This window comes from Elephas maximus, chromosome 16, assembly GCF_024166365.1.
Source record: "Elephas maximus indicus isolate mEleMax1 chromosome 16, mEleMax1 primary haplotype, whole genome shotgun sequence".
Taxonomy (NCBI): Eukaryota; Metazoa; Chordata; class Mammalia; order Proboscidea; family Elephantidae; genus Elephas; species Elephas maximus.
The window spans coordinates 68,716,014-68,730,598 of record NC_064834.1 but is presented as its reverse complement, the minus strand read 5'-3'; the positions used below and the strand labels follow the sequence as shown (position 1 = coordinate 68,730,598).

General features: G+C 37.3%; 1 protein-coding gene across 1 annotated transcript in view; it reads left to right on the top strand.

Annotated features, from left to right (window-relative positions):
• The window catches only part of RAB11FIP2 (RAB11 family interacting protein 2), a 58,754-nt gene extending 44,195 nt beyond the window's left edge, over positions 1-14,559 (top strand). The window contains exon 5 of the mRNA XM_049855075.1: positions 1,679-14,559. Coding sequence (XP_049711032.1) covers positions 1,679-1,906 — 228 coding nt within the window. The 3' untranslated portion in view covers positions 1,907-14,559. The remainder of the gene's footprint in view (positions 1-1,678) is intronic.
• The last annotated feature ends 26 nt before the right edge of the window (positions 14,560-14,585 follow it).

The window sequence follows — 14,585 nt, the reverse complement described above, 5'->3', positions numbered from 1 at the left end:
GTTCTCTGCTCCCTAACCTGTTCCTTGTTTTCCATCTGCACTCATCTGATTACCTACTATTGACCACTACGCCTTGAGCCTCCTTTCTTCCTTCGAAAAAGCAGAACCCCCTGCTTGAACTGCCCAGTCTCCATTTCTGCCTGCCAAAATCTTTGAAGAGCTGGTGCAAACTATATCTTTCCTACAAAACCTGAGAGATTCTGTGGAATTGGAGGAGCTTTTTCAATCCTGAATTTTTTCCATTATTCTGGACAGAAGGGTGGTGTGTGTGCTTCAGTCAGTAACCCAAGCATCGAATTGATATCTGAACTCTAGCTGCTTCTGGTTTTCTGGTGCTGGCAAAGTCATACTACCCCAAGGAGTCTTAAAAAGTTAAACTTTGACTTTACTGATGAAAACTCCTAAGACACATAGCACAATTAAAGTAGATCCTGAAAATCAGTTAAAAACAATTTAATTCATTACAAAAAAAGAAGAAAAGCCTCTTCTCTATTGACCAGTCCCCAGTCTCTACCCTCCACTGAATAGATACTATTAGTCTTTAAAAGCAAGAAAACCAACTTCCTCAATATTTTAGTTTGTTTTCTTTAAAGCCAAATGGAACCATTTTGAAAGAAAGTGATGAAAATCATAAGTTGTTGAGTTTAATGATAGAACTATGTATGAAAAAGCATAAAAATTGCTACCTTATGGGTATGTTATATTTTATATAATAAAAAATTTAAATACTAAATACAAAAGATGTAGTTACAGTGCCTTCTTGACTGACTGCCTGAGAAATGTTCTTCTTTGGGCTTTGATTTAACATTAAAAATATTAGAATGCTTTGTAGTAAAAATGGGTTAAATCAATGCCTTTTTTGGGGGGGTTATATTTATACTTTTGCTTAAAAAGAATTTTTATCAGTAAAACAAGGTTACAAAATAAGTAAATAAGTGAAATGGAAGAGAATACAAATATATTAACCCTAAATGTTAACATGGTTGCAGTAGAAACTCTTGAGTTTCCTGATAACCAGGGCAAAAAGGGAAATAGATAGATACTAGTACTGGAAGGAGGAAATAGATCAGTTACTTGGGTAGAAAAAGCTCTTCCTACCTCTAAATTAAAACAAAAGTTACTCCTGTGGAGTAACTTTTATCTATACTCCAATCTTTTTAACAAACTGCATTATTTCTAATACCCCTATTAAAGCTTTATTGAAAATAAAATTAAAAACAGATATAATAGTTTTGCTCATTTTAATATTTTGAATTTCCTGGGGCTAATCTAAACATCCAAGTCTATAGTTTTCAGTAGCTTTTTATAGTTCCTACAGTTAATTCTTAGAGACTTTTAGTTTTAATCAGTGTTAGTTGTACGTATTGTAGAACACTTTTTAATTTACTCTTAAATTGTATGGTCAATCTCTGATATTAGGAAATTGCCCACAATGTTTTAAAAAAGGGAGGGGGGGTTGAGGAGAATTTAGAATTATAATGAAAGCTGTGGTGTGTCTGCTCTTGTCCTTGTCTTAGAACTGGCAGGCTAAGCTGTGAACTATCACATGGGTTCTAGCCAAGGACAGAGACAAAGTGATTTCAGGATTGAAAAAACCAAAAACTGAAGTTCAAAATAATTCTTAATGTTTGTCCTTGGCATTATATCTACCAAATTGACTGTCTTTATTCTGTTCTAGGACAGCAACCCTTTTGATGCCACTGCAGGGTATCGTAGTCTGACGTACGAGGAGGTAGTACAGGAGCTAGTGAAGCACAAAGAGCTCCTTAGGAGGAAGGACACCCATATCCGGGAACTCGAGGACTACATCGACAACCTCCTTGTAAGGGTCATGGAAGAAACACCCAGTATTCTCAGAGTGCCATATGAACCGTCCAGGAAAGCTGGCAAATTCTCCAATAGTTAATAAGCCACTTGTACTGCTTTTATAATTAAAACATAAATAAAAGAGAATGAAAAGAGGGAAAAGAAAATGAAAGAGAGAAAAAGAAAGAGAAAGAAAAACTTATTCATGAAAGAGACCAGGTCTCATTACATATTCTCCTGTTTGAGTTCTAAAAATTGTTTTACCTGTAAATATTGAAGTGAGTTTAATAATTTAAACTTTTAAAGTGAAAATGGGCCAGATTCTCTGAATAAGCAGTTTCTTAGGACTCACTTCGGTGCTGGTGCCGGCCCACGAATCTACCAGAGGCCTAGAAATATCTTCAGAAGTACATGACTTATTCCTCAGGAATAGATTTCTCACAGAGCAGAATTGATACTGTGTTTGGTTTCTCAGAAGTCAATTTGTAGACATATTTAGCTGCAGGAATACTGCTCATTATAAACACTACTAAAACTTCATATTTTATATACATATATATGTACATGAATATATGTCCACGTGTCTTTGTATATAAAGTACATGCATATACCTCATATGTAAGTGTTTTTAGAACATTAACAAAAACTGGTTGCCTCTAAGGTTGGGATATTACTTATAATTTGAAAATAGATGTGTGACCTATTGGTGCAGAACAAATCATTGTTACTAGTATTTGATTTGTTATGCAGAAGCTGCTTCAAATCACTCTTGACTACATGAAGCTTGGTTTCAAAGTGAGCTGCTATATATTATTCCAGCTTCACATTTTTGCTCTTTTACTGAAAGTAGTGACCCATAGCCCTTTCTTAAAGAATGGCATATTTTGGGAAGTGTCATTAACTTCACGACAGCATGAATTTCCTTGAATTAATGTTTTTATCCTAACATCTTGGGTTTTGTTTAAGCTATAAGCAAAAGATAAGCTAACGTAATTTGTTTTGTAGGGATTCTGCATGCCGCCGTTAAATCACTAGGAAAGAAAATATTAGCAAATTATATCTGAAGACGATTTTGGGGGGAAAATGTAGGTACTCATCTGATGCTTGATAACCCAAAGCAATGGGCAAATTCTAGGGAGATGAAGAATTAAGCTTGGTTTCAAGTTACATAAATAATGGGACAGATGGTTGCCTTTGGGTCTTGAACCAAAATATGAGTTACTGAAGGAGGAGTGAGTTTTTAGAGCAGATCTTTACTAGCGTGACATTGTACATTACACTACCCTTTAAAAGTTGGCTTATCACAAAATTATGTCTTTTTATGAAATCCACTGCCCCAGAATGTTGATTACTTCCATGAATTATCTGTATAATATTTGTACAAAATTAATCCGAAATTTAAAGTGGAAAACAATGGTATAAAAATGTTACCAATCATCTAGTGCTTATTTTTCAACCTTAGAAATCTAAAATACTTAGCATGAAATACTGAGAGTATCCCTCTCTCTGAATTTAAAATGAAAATTTTATCTACATATGGAGACCCATATAATCCCCCAGTTTTTTAATGAACTGCATTTTTTCTAATATTTATCCCTGTTAAACTTTATTGAAAATAAAGTTAAAAGCAGATATAATAATTTTCTCCTTTTAATGTTTTGAATCAGATAACACTGGGCTAAGCTTATGTAAAGAGCATAAGCTAAAATCCCTTGTTACTGTTACTTTCTGAGTTTCTTTATATTTCTTATGAGTACATAATTTTGAAATTCTGAGAAATTTCCCCAAATATAAAAATTAAATAATTTTCTAAAATTAAGAGATAGGGAAAGAAAAATTGCTTTTGCCAGTTTTTCCCTCTACTTACAATTAAAGTTCTGTAATTAATCTCAAAATCTAGTACAGAATTTTATTTTCTCGTTAGAGGTTTTGGTAATTACTGTTCTTATCGTGGTGCCATTTTTAATTTAAAATTTGTTAAGTATTACAAAATTCTTAGCATTTGGTTTTTCTGTTTGTATAATTGAGGCTTGTATACTTTTTTAAACACCAAAGTTCATTTATTTTTAGTATTATGACAGAGACCTGCAGATAGTTTAATGTGCTCTGGCCACATTTGCTCTTTATAGAATGAACCAAGATGTCAGTTTTGTATCTGGGGGTTGTTTTATATAAATAGAGCTCATTCAAAAGTATGGTTCAAGTCCTGCCATTCTTTTTATGGGGAAGTTCATTTCGCAAGAACAATTCTTTGCCGGCATAAAAAACCATCAAGGATTAAACTTATTCACAAGGAGTGCTTTGGCTATAACTGAATCAACATTTTTATCTTTAAATCTGAAAAGTGTTGTACTGAAAACTGAATCTACATTTATCACTGCCTGAAAAATTTCCGTTCCGATGTTTATGAATTTTCACTCATGACCTAGAATAGACCGTATTAGATATTTTCATAATCAGTCAACATAATAAACTAAAAACAAAAAGTTGAAGTGAATTCCCCAGGAAACCTATCAGTGTTTCCTGTGTTTGGGTAGAGGTACAGGCAGAGCAGGTTTAATTTCTAGCGTTGTAGAAAAATGGCCAGAAAGATCACTTTAGTTTATTTTTCCAAAATGTAACTTTAAGCATTCTAATGATATATTTTGTTAGTATCTTAGAAATGGAGATAAAACACCTATATCATTAAATAATGCACAGCACAGACTTATAAACATTTTTTTTTCCTTTATGTTTAAAAAATGCATGCTCAAAAACATTTTCACCCAGAGGATTTTTTAAAATCCCCCAATTGATATTTATTTCAAAGCTATCTTAAACTAACATACTTCTGTTACATATTCAAAATATTCCTGCTATTATTTTAAAGACAGTATTGTTTTATGACCAATTCTAAAATTCAGTGTTGAGAGTATTGAACATACTGTTCTCCCACTTAGGCTTCAGGTGTCATTTATGGAATACCAGGGCCATATCCTAGAGTTGTATGTATAATAGTGTATCGCCTGTTCATGCAAAATGTTGAAGTATTGCTTTTTGCTGCTATATTCTGCATTGAGCCTAGTTTTGCCATCTCCGGTGAATGTAGTATTACCCATAGATTATACATAACTACATCTATTGCTTTTGGCAGTAAATCAAGATTTAGTTGTAATTCTCCAGCTGTGAAAATGTTGCCTTGTATTTAAAAGGGTTTCATGAATGGAAACCTAAAACTAAGCTCATTAGTGACAGACTGGCTTTCCTCACATCCTTCCTTCAGCACCCCCACACCCCCCTCTTCCTACCAGCCCTGTAAGGGTGCTTATTCTTTAACACAGAGAATCTTAAAAAAAAAACAAAAAAACTGCTGTCTGTAATATATCTACAGTAATTGTTACACTAGAGCTTTTATTTTCCTCTGTAGCTTTTTAGAAAAAGCAACCTTAGATTTGTAAAGCAAGCTGAAACTTTTGATGTTCGTGTACTTGTATGTCTTAGAGACAGGCTAGGTGTCACTTGTGTGTGTAGGTGAAGTGCCAGGCATGTTCATGGACTTGATCTCTTTGAAGTAAGAGGAAAAAGAACTACAGCGCTGTCCGTCAGGAGGGGAAATGGAAGGGTCTGTCAGCACACATTGAAAGCCCCGATTTTCACAGATTTATAACTTTAATAATCCAGATGCAATCATTGGAAGTATTTAATATGCAATAGGTAGCACCTTAAGTAATTAATCTGCATACGAAGGGTTTTCTGATGTATTGAATAAGAAGCGTAGAAGCTCTTCAGGCATTGGAGTTGACGTTTTATTTCATTTATTTTCTGTCAAAAAACCCACTCTTACAATGGAATTGAAGTCTGTAACAAATGGTACATTTAGGCCTATTAATCTCTGAAGCTTCCAGATGGTTTGTACTTTAAGGCACAAAAACCGCTGCAGATCTGGTTATGTATGTATGTATGTAGTAGGTACTTGAAAAATGGAAGCATTATTTATAAGTGAAGAGTATTGCACTTAATCTTACTCAGTAAATGCTCTTAGTACTTGTGTACATTTTTGGAGGTATAAACTCAAAAATATGGAAGCATTCCATAATGTGATGGCTGTATAATTTATGTAATCTGATGCATGAAGCAGAATTTTTATATAATATCCAATGATCATTGATCTATGGTAGTTGATTAAAGTGTTTAATCTTATTTCAGTTGTCAAAATTTCTTATTGCAGATGAAACAGTGTTACCGTAATGCATCAGTACACGAGTCTTTGTCTTTTATTTAAAACTTAGGCTGCCTCTCAGTTGACATATTGTAGCAGGTATTCTGTATGACCTACGAACGGCTTTACTACGAAGAGTTCTGAAAGTCAGTCAGAGACCTTAGAGTGAACATTCTTTAAGGAGCAAGTGAATGCCCTGTGTATATAAGACACTGTGCTTAACCTTGTGGCCGTTGAGTCGATTGTGACTCATAGTGACTCTACAGGACAGAGTAGAACTGACACATAGGGCTTCCAAGGCTATAAATGTTTACAGAAGCAGACTGCTACGTTTTTCTTCCATGGAGCAACTAGTGGGTTTGAACCGCCAACTCTTTGGTTACAGCTTAACCATTGCTACACCAAGGCTTCCTGCTGTGCTTACGGTTTGGAAATAAACAATATAGAGATCGCTTCATAGGGGTGGAGCTTATGGTTTGGTTGAAAATGATGTTTGGGTGTGTCTGTATCGGCTAAAGGCCTCTGCCGAGTGCTTTCTGTTTACGCGTTATTTCATTCATTCCTCACAGCAGCCCTATAAGGTAAGGACTAAACAAGCTTTCAGAGGAAATGTAAGACAACTAATGAAGAAACCATTTGTGGAACCCAAGAAAGAGTAGATAGAGTAGGTTCGGCAAACCTATAGCATTTGTCATCACTTCTTATCCTCCAGTTTGTGACAGAAATCACATCAGTTCTCAGCGTAGCAGTCCAAGTGCACACCTGTCCGTCTGCGGTGCTATCTGAGGGGAAATGTGGGTCTCAGGGCCCAAAGGCCTGGGGTGGTGTGAGTGTGTTAGTGTGGATATGTGTTTGCACACTGGCAGTGAATTAGGCAGTTGTATTCGAGATGACAAGATGTGGTCCATATGTAGTCTTGTATATAAATCTCACATTTGGAACAAGGGATTTCTCTGCAGAGAACACCTTCCCTGTTCTCTGCTCTCACTGCCTCCACTTCCCCTGCCTATCTCCTCTAGGTTGCTCTTTCTACCTAGCCCCGGCACATGTATTTATTTTCGCTTAGTCTCCTGAGACAAACATACTTGGGGCAATTTGGAAGTGGAGCATTGCTATCCTTCTGTTAAAGTGGCCATTTATCACATTGATTTTGTTTCAGTGCAGTGCCTTTCTGAGAAGTGTTTCCGTTTAGTTTTTCAAAGTAGTGGGCTTATGACCTGGATGTCCAGCGTTTTACATTTTCCCCTAAATAATATTATGTGATAACACAGACATCATATTTCACACTTTTATGGTCATACGAGGTTAGTCCTTATAAACAATACTGTTATATATGTATAATTACATGAACTGGAAGTGCTGGATTTTGTTACACCCCTTGCACCCTAAAACTTGATTCTTAAATTTTCAATGGTCCCGTCATTTGCAACGCGTACTGAAAAGCCAGAGTTTATGCTGGGAAGCACAAAATCACATTTTTCTATCAGAGGTTTTCAATTATGGTGTGTCGTGGTCAAGTGTAAGATGTGGTCCAGTTTATTACTAATGTTAAGTACTAACGTCCGTGGCTATTTTTCTTTGTAAATTAGACCAGAGTAAAAAATAAATAAATAATTTTTTTTTTCTTTTAAAGGTTATTGCTATTCCTGTGTTGCTCACATTCTATTATTGCTAATTTGAATGACAGAAAAGTGTTGAGAGTACGAATGCAAGTTATTTACAGTCCCCAGCAAACTTTCGTATTTGTACTACAGCCCTTAACACAGGGATTGCAAACTCAGACATCTCCAGGGCCAGACAGGTAAGGTCAGGTACGCGGCAAGCTGGGTGCAGAAGAGGGCTTACTGGGGAAGTGGTGATCTAGAGAGTCCATTTCCCCACTAAAAGGAAGCAACGACTACTCAGCTCCAGTGCATTGTTGCTGTGTGGAAATGAATGCAAGGCCAGAATTGCTACACATTTCTAGAAGAACTGAAAATATAGATTTTTATGTGAAATTTGATTTCTGTTGTTGGCGGCTGAGTAATTGTTTTCCTGAAAATAATGTAGGCCAGTCTGGGGGCTGCTAGTTTATATCGCTTCTTAGTTGAGTTACTACTGCAGATGAACTAAAAATAGTAATGAGAAGAAAAATAAGAACAACTCAGATTGTGGTTGTCGTTTACTGCCCCCTAAAATGGTTTTTTTTTTTTAATTTTTATTAAGCTTCAAGTGAACATTTACCATTCCAATCAGTCTGTCACATGTAAGTTTACATACATCTTACTCCCTTCTCCCACTTGCTCTCCCCCTATTGAGTCAGCCCTTACAGTCTCTCGTTTCGTGCCAATTTTACCATCTTCCCTCTCTCTCTATCTTCCCATCCCCCCTCCAGTCAAGAGTTGCCAACACACTCTCCCGTGTCCACCTGATTTAATTAGCTCACTCTTCATCAGTATCTCTCTCTCCCCCACTGACCAGTCCTTTTCATGCCTGATGATTTGTCTTCGGGGATGGTTCCTGTCCTGTGCCATCAGAAGTTCTGGGGAGCATTGTCTCTGGGATTCCTCTAGTCGCAATCATACCATTAGGTGTGGTCTTTTAATGAGAATTTGGGGTCTGCATCCCATTGGTCTCCTGCATCCCATTGTCTGTTGTGTTCCCTGACAGGGCAGACATCGATTGTGGCCGGACACCAACTAGTTCTTCTGGTCTCAGGATAATGTAGGTCTCTGGTTCAAGTGGCCCTTTCTGTCTCTTGGGTTCTTAGTTGTCGTGTGACCTTGGTGTTCTTCCTTTGCCTTTGCTCCCGGTGGGTTGAGACCAATTAATGTATTTTAGATGGCTGCTTGTTGGCATTTAGGACCCCAGGTGCCACAATTCAAAGTGGGATGCAGAGTGTTTTCATAATAGAATTGTTTTGCCCATTGACTTAGAAGTCCCCTCAAACCAAGTTCCCCAGACCCCAGCCCCTGCTTCGCTAACCTTTGAAGCTTTCATTTTATCTCGAAAACCTCTTTACTTTTAATCCAGTCCAATTAGGCTGACCTTCCTTGCTAAAATGGTTTTGTATTTAATCAAAAACTGGCTGGCCAAAGGGCATGTGGGCTGCATGGGATATGTAAGACTGAGAACCACAGGTCAAGACCCTCCAGTATGCCTGTCCCTAAGCCCAGCTGTGCACATGCTTTCAAAACAGTATGGGTGACCTGAGTGACAGTTCAAGGGACACTGCTTTAGTTTTGGTGCATTTTGTTGTCTCAGGGTCTGTCATATACCCTTTTTATGGTGGTTGTGACTTTTCCGATACCTTATTTATGTCAATCTTTTTGTAAAAAAAAAAAACAAAAAAACAACTAGTATACCAAAGATGGAAACCCCCGTGGCATAGTAGTTAAGTGCTACAGCTGCTGACCAAGAGATTGGCAGTTTGAATCCACCAGGCGCTCCTTGGAAACTCTATGGGGCAGTTCTTCTCTGTCCTAGAGGGTCGCTAGGGGTCAGAATCAACTTGACAGCAGTGGGTTTTGGGGTTTTTGGGATCCCAAATATCAGTTTAGTGCATAGTATTTGTGGTGTGTGTTAAGGCCAAATCACATAAGGTATATGACCATTTCCAGTAATATAAAATGGATGTATTTTCATTTGAGTTTTAAGGTATGTAATACATATCTCCATTAAAGTATAATGACCATTGACTGCATAGTTTTTACAGATTTTGTACATGAACCATTTAAAATTCTACCATTCTTTTTGATCCCAGCCAGATCAGGAAAGATGGATGGTTTAGATTAATGCTTCTCAAAGTGTTGTCCCAAAACCAATAATGTCCGTGTCACCTGGGAGCTTGTTAGAAATGCAAAATCTCAGGCCCTACCCTAGACCCCCTGAATCAAATTCTCGGGGTTGAACCTAAAAACCTGTTTTAACAAGTCTTCCAGCTTATCTGATCTCTCTGGAAAAACTGAAAACAGATTTCGGTTTTAAAAAGCCCTGTGGCTGATTCTTATGCACACTCAAATTTGAGAACCATTGAGAGAGAGATGTCTATCTCAGTGTGGTTTAGGCAACACTTTCTTGGCTAAGGTAACTTTCCTTGCCAGTCTTGAATGTGTTTATGAACTTATATTTTTAAAAAGATTTTTATGAACTGAATATTTTTGGAAAAACTTAATTATCAAGTATGATGAAGCTTCATACAGGTAAAATGTTTATAAGATAATGCAAGATGAATACTATGGACTCATTCATGTGATATGTTTGTGTGACAAGATTTGGTATTCTGATTGAGAAGGAAAAAATACACGTGAGCATTTTATGTAAAACTGCCAGAATATTCTTTTGTTTGGTGTGATTTTGCTGTCCCACATTTGGTTAAGTAGGCCATCTTAGCCTCCCAAAGGACTTTTTACCTGAGGTACAAGGTAATGCTGTAGAAAAAGAAACAGAGAATGCAGCCACATATGAAAATGTGGTAGAATAAAGTTTTGAATATATGTGTGAAATTGTGAAATGGACCTTCACGTAACAAATGAAGCAGCCTTGTGACCTTAGGTGAGAGACTTCACTTAACAGCACTTTGTAACTTTGCTAGCTTACTAATCATTTAGGCAAATAATTTATTTGTTCATATGAAGCTTACATTCTTTTCACAGCCACAAGTGAGCTGAGTTCTCATTTTTGCTTGCATTGAAAACTTTGGTCAGGTGGTGGTATCAGACTAGAGAAATCTAGAATCAAATTTAAAAATCTTACTAGGTCTTGCATCAGATGTTAGCAACACTAAAGGATTAGGAAAAGGTCATCATGCTTTAGGTTAAATAACAAAATAAGGGTGGTGTGAGCAAGCATCCAACAGGAGAGCGATTTATTGGTTTTTCTTAGTGGATTGGAATCTGGAAGATTACCAATATGAAATGGGTTCAAAGACAGCTGAACACAGGTAAAAGTTGTCAAGTGTGGGTTTTTGTTACTATTTTTGAATCATCATACAAACCCTCAAGAAAATGTCAATGCCAAACATTAGATTAGCCAGCTGTAGAAACCTAATATTAAGGAACTAGAGAAAACATAATTAAAATCACAGTAGTTCAGAATCCCCCATCTGAACTTGTAGTTGAACCTCTTTCACTAAAATTTTGCTAAATACAAGTGAAAAGGTAACAAAAATGCCTATGACTTTAATTTCCTTTCCTAGTTCTGTTGGTGGCATTAAGGAGGAGAAAATATAGCAGAGAAAGCCATGGGACTTGGGTGGAGAAGGGAAGCGGGAGGCCAGGCTTGGTGGCAAAGCAGTTGTCAGCCTCCGGCTAACTCGGCATATACCCTCAGAGACCAGGCAGGAGGAACACCTGTTGTAAGAAAGGATTCATTTATCACAAACAGTTGCTGACTGAGCCAATAAACCAGACATTAAATGTTTATATTTACATTTGAAGTTTTTTTATTAATGCACTGTTATTGAACATCTTTCATGATTTTTATAAGCTGTAAAAATGTTTTAATCCTTGACTTATTTTGTTTACCAAGCTATTCATTTAATGCTATATACTATGTAGCGCTTGAGACCATCTGTTGAGAATATTTGAATAATATGCATTCTGTGAAGATATGTACAGCAAATAAAGTGCAAAACACATGAAATATTCAGCAAGAGTGTGTGATGAAGACAATCCATGTATTTTAATTAAAAAAAAATGTGGCCTGAAGTCTAGCAGTAAGTCTTTCCAAAAATGATGCTCCTGTGCCGAGGAGGCATTAAGCCGTCATTTTGATTTTGAAGTGAATAGATTTTAGATAAAAAATATTGGAATTAATACTAATTAGAAGTGTGCTTATTAGCACTCTGAAGTATTATTTCATCTCAGGGTGAGACTTTATTTCGGAAGCTGTGAGTAGCAGGGGACGTCTCAGGTTGTCCCAGGGGTCACCTCAGAAAAGTGGATTTGGGGGAGGCACCAGGTTTAGCTTTGTAGTCTTGAAAACTCAACTATTGGAGGCTGAGACTACCTGTTTACTTCTCTCCTCCGAATTGGTGGAGAGGACAGGGGATTAACAGCATGTATGGTCCCCCAACTGCCTCTCCCTGCTTCCAGGCAAGGGACCTTGTGAAAGATTGAAAATTGAGGGCTCCCAGGTTGCTTAGCTGCCTATAGACCCTAGGATTCTTGACCCATCCACCTTTTGGCCATGAGTAATCCTAAGGAGCTCCACCACTCCTGGTAGGCATGCTTTTACTTCAGGGCTACACCATTTGATGAGTTGTTTATAACTTAGTTGCTTATAATGCCTTCTCTAATAATGTGTCCAGTGGTAATACCAAAAAAAAAAAAAAAAAAAAGTTGGTAATACACATGAGGCAAAATCTGGTTCCCACCAGATGGCCGGAGTATCTGGCTCACTGTAAGTCTTAATCCTGGTACTCAACTGTTTAACTTTGCTTTTCCTAACTGCTTTCAAGTCCTGTGTTTTGATGCCTACACCAGATCTTGTGGGAATTAAAATCATCGTAGTTTTTTTTTTTTTTTTTCCAATGCGTGTTACAGGCAAAGGCTTAACGTGCTCAGCTGCTAACCAAAAGGTTGGCAGTTTGATCCACCCGTAGGTACCTTGGAAGAAAGACCTGGTGATCTACTTCTGAAAAATCATTCATAAAAAACCCTACAGAGCACAGTTCTACTCTGACACAAATGGGGCCACCAGGAGTCAGAGTCAAGTGGACATGAGCTGTAAATGAATTTTAGTGTGTATCTCTAAATGGTTTTATTCCTACCTTTATTATTGTCATATCTCTATTTCTTTTTGTCTTGGCTCCTTCAGTTTTTTTATTTCATTCTTTTGGACTGTATGTGCTTTTATAAACCACCCCAAATGTTTTGTGGATGGGACATCGTATGAATAAATTTTTCATCTGGCATTTCTTCCAGTCCTGCTCTTTCTACTCCAGAGTGGCCTATCTCATCTTGGCTGACCTCCAGCAAACTCCTTTCTTGTACATTTATTTGTCCTTATTTCTAGATGTACAGCTATTTTTTTTTTTAGATATACTAAGAATTCCCGGCAAAGAGCAGGAGCGTCTAGTCATTGTAGCACTGATACCTAGCACCCTAACCTGTTGCTGTCAAGTCGAGTCCTACTTAGCGACCCTATAGAACGGAGTAGAACTGCCCCATAGAGTTTCCAAGGAGCACCCGGTGGATTTAAACTGCTGATCTCTTGGTTAGCAGCTGCAGCACTTGACCACTACACCACCAGGGTTTCTGACACCTAGCACAGTTCTTGGTAATAGCTGGTACTCAGTAAATATTTGTTGAGTGGGTGATGGAGTTATTTTTATTAAGACCCATAGGATCGTTATGGAAAATTATAAACAGTGATGTTATCATATAAAGAAGCTCCTTTTAAATGAATAAGAAGAGGATTTTTACCAGCAATGGGGATTGGATCTAGAGAAGAAAGGATTACTATAAAAACTTTTCTGTCTGGGAACGGACTGAAATAAATGTTCAGTCCCAATTGCAGGCAGTCCACCAAAGTTTGATGAGCGTGATAGAACAATTTCTTCATTCCTTTATTTTAGTCAGGGATTGTCATATTCTACTGTAGATATTTATGTGTCTATGTGCACTGCTTATCTGTGTACATTGAACAGAATAAAGTATCTGCTCACCTTTGCTTCCCACTGCTTGCAGATCACATGTCACATTCCAGGTCCTCAGTAAATGTGTGTTAGAGAAAGAAAGCAGGGGAGGGAGTTGTTTAGTGGCTGGTTCTTTGAAATACAGAGTAAGAAGGTTTTACTTTTTTGCTGTGTGTGATTTGGATGGCAGCATGCTGAGATTTTAATTATCTGCACTTTAAAATATTGCAACCATGGTTATTATAAAACACTTTCCATTGTCCTTAATGAAGGGAGGAACGACCATTTTAATATGACTTACATTTGTAATTAATGAGAAAGAAACCTTGGTGGTCCCTGATTGAAACAAGGAATATGAGGATCCACTTTGTTTGTTTAGGAGTCTTATAGAAACTCTAGATATAAAAGCAGCCTTTTAAAAATTATTTTATGATGCAAAAATAAATAAATGAGTTTGATGAGAACACTAGCAAGATGGGCTTTTCTGATTCAAGTGCTTTGCTTACTGTACATTTCTTCCATTGAATAATCAGAAAGAAGCCTCAGTCCAGGGTAGCAAATTGATCTCATCTGGAGTGTTAATTAATCAATCAACAGTTGCTGCTGTGTTGTAGAGGTTTGTGAGGCCCCGTTTGGGCTCACCCATCCATCCATTGATCCAGTCCAATATTCATTCACCAGTCCAATCCAGTATTCGTCCATCCATCCTTCCTTCCACTCAACAAATATTGAATACCTGCTATGTGCAAAGCACTATTCTGAGCGCCAGAGATACAGAGTTGAACAAGATGGACAAAGGAAAATAGTGCCATGATCGATTAGTGATGTCCACCAAGAACTCAGGACATCCATATTTTTTCCCCCATTTCTTAAAGGGGCATTTTAAGAACCTTTTGATGCCCACTCAAGGTCACAAATGGAAAACTCTTGAGGTAATCACAAAGTACCAACTGATGGAATTTG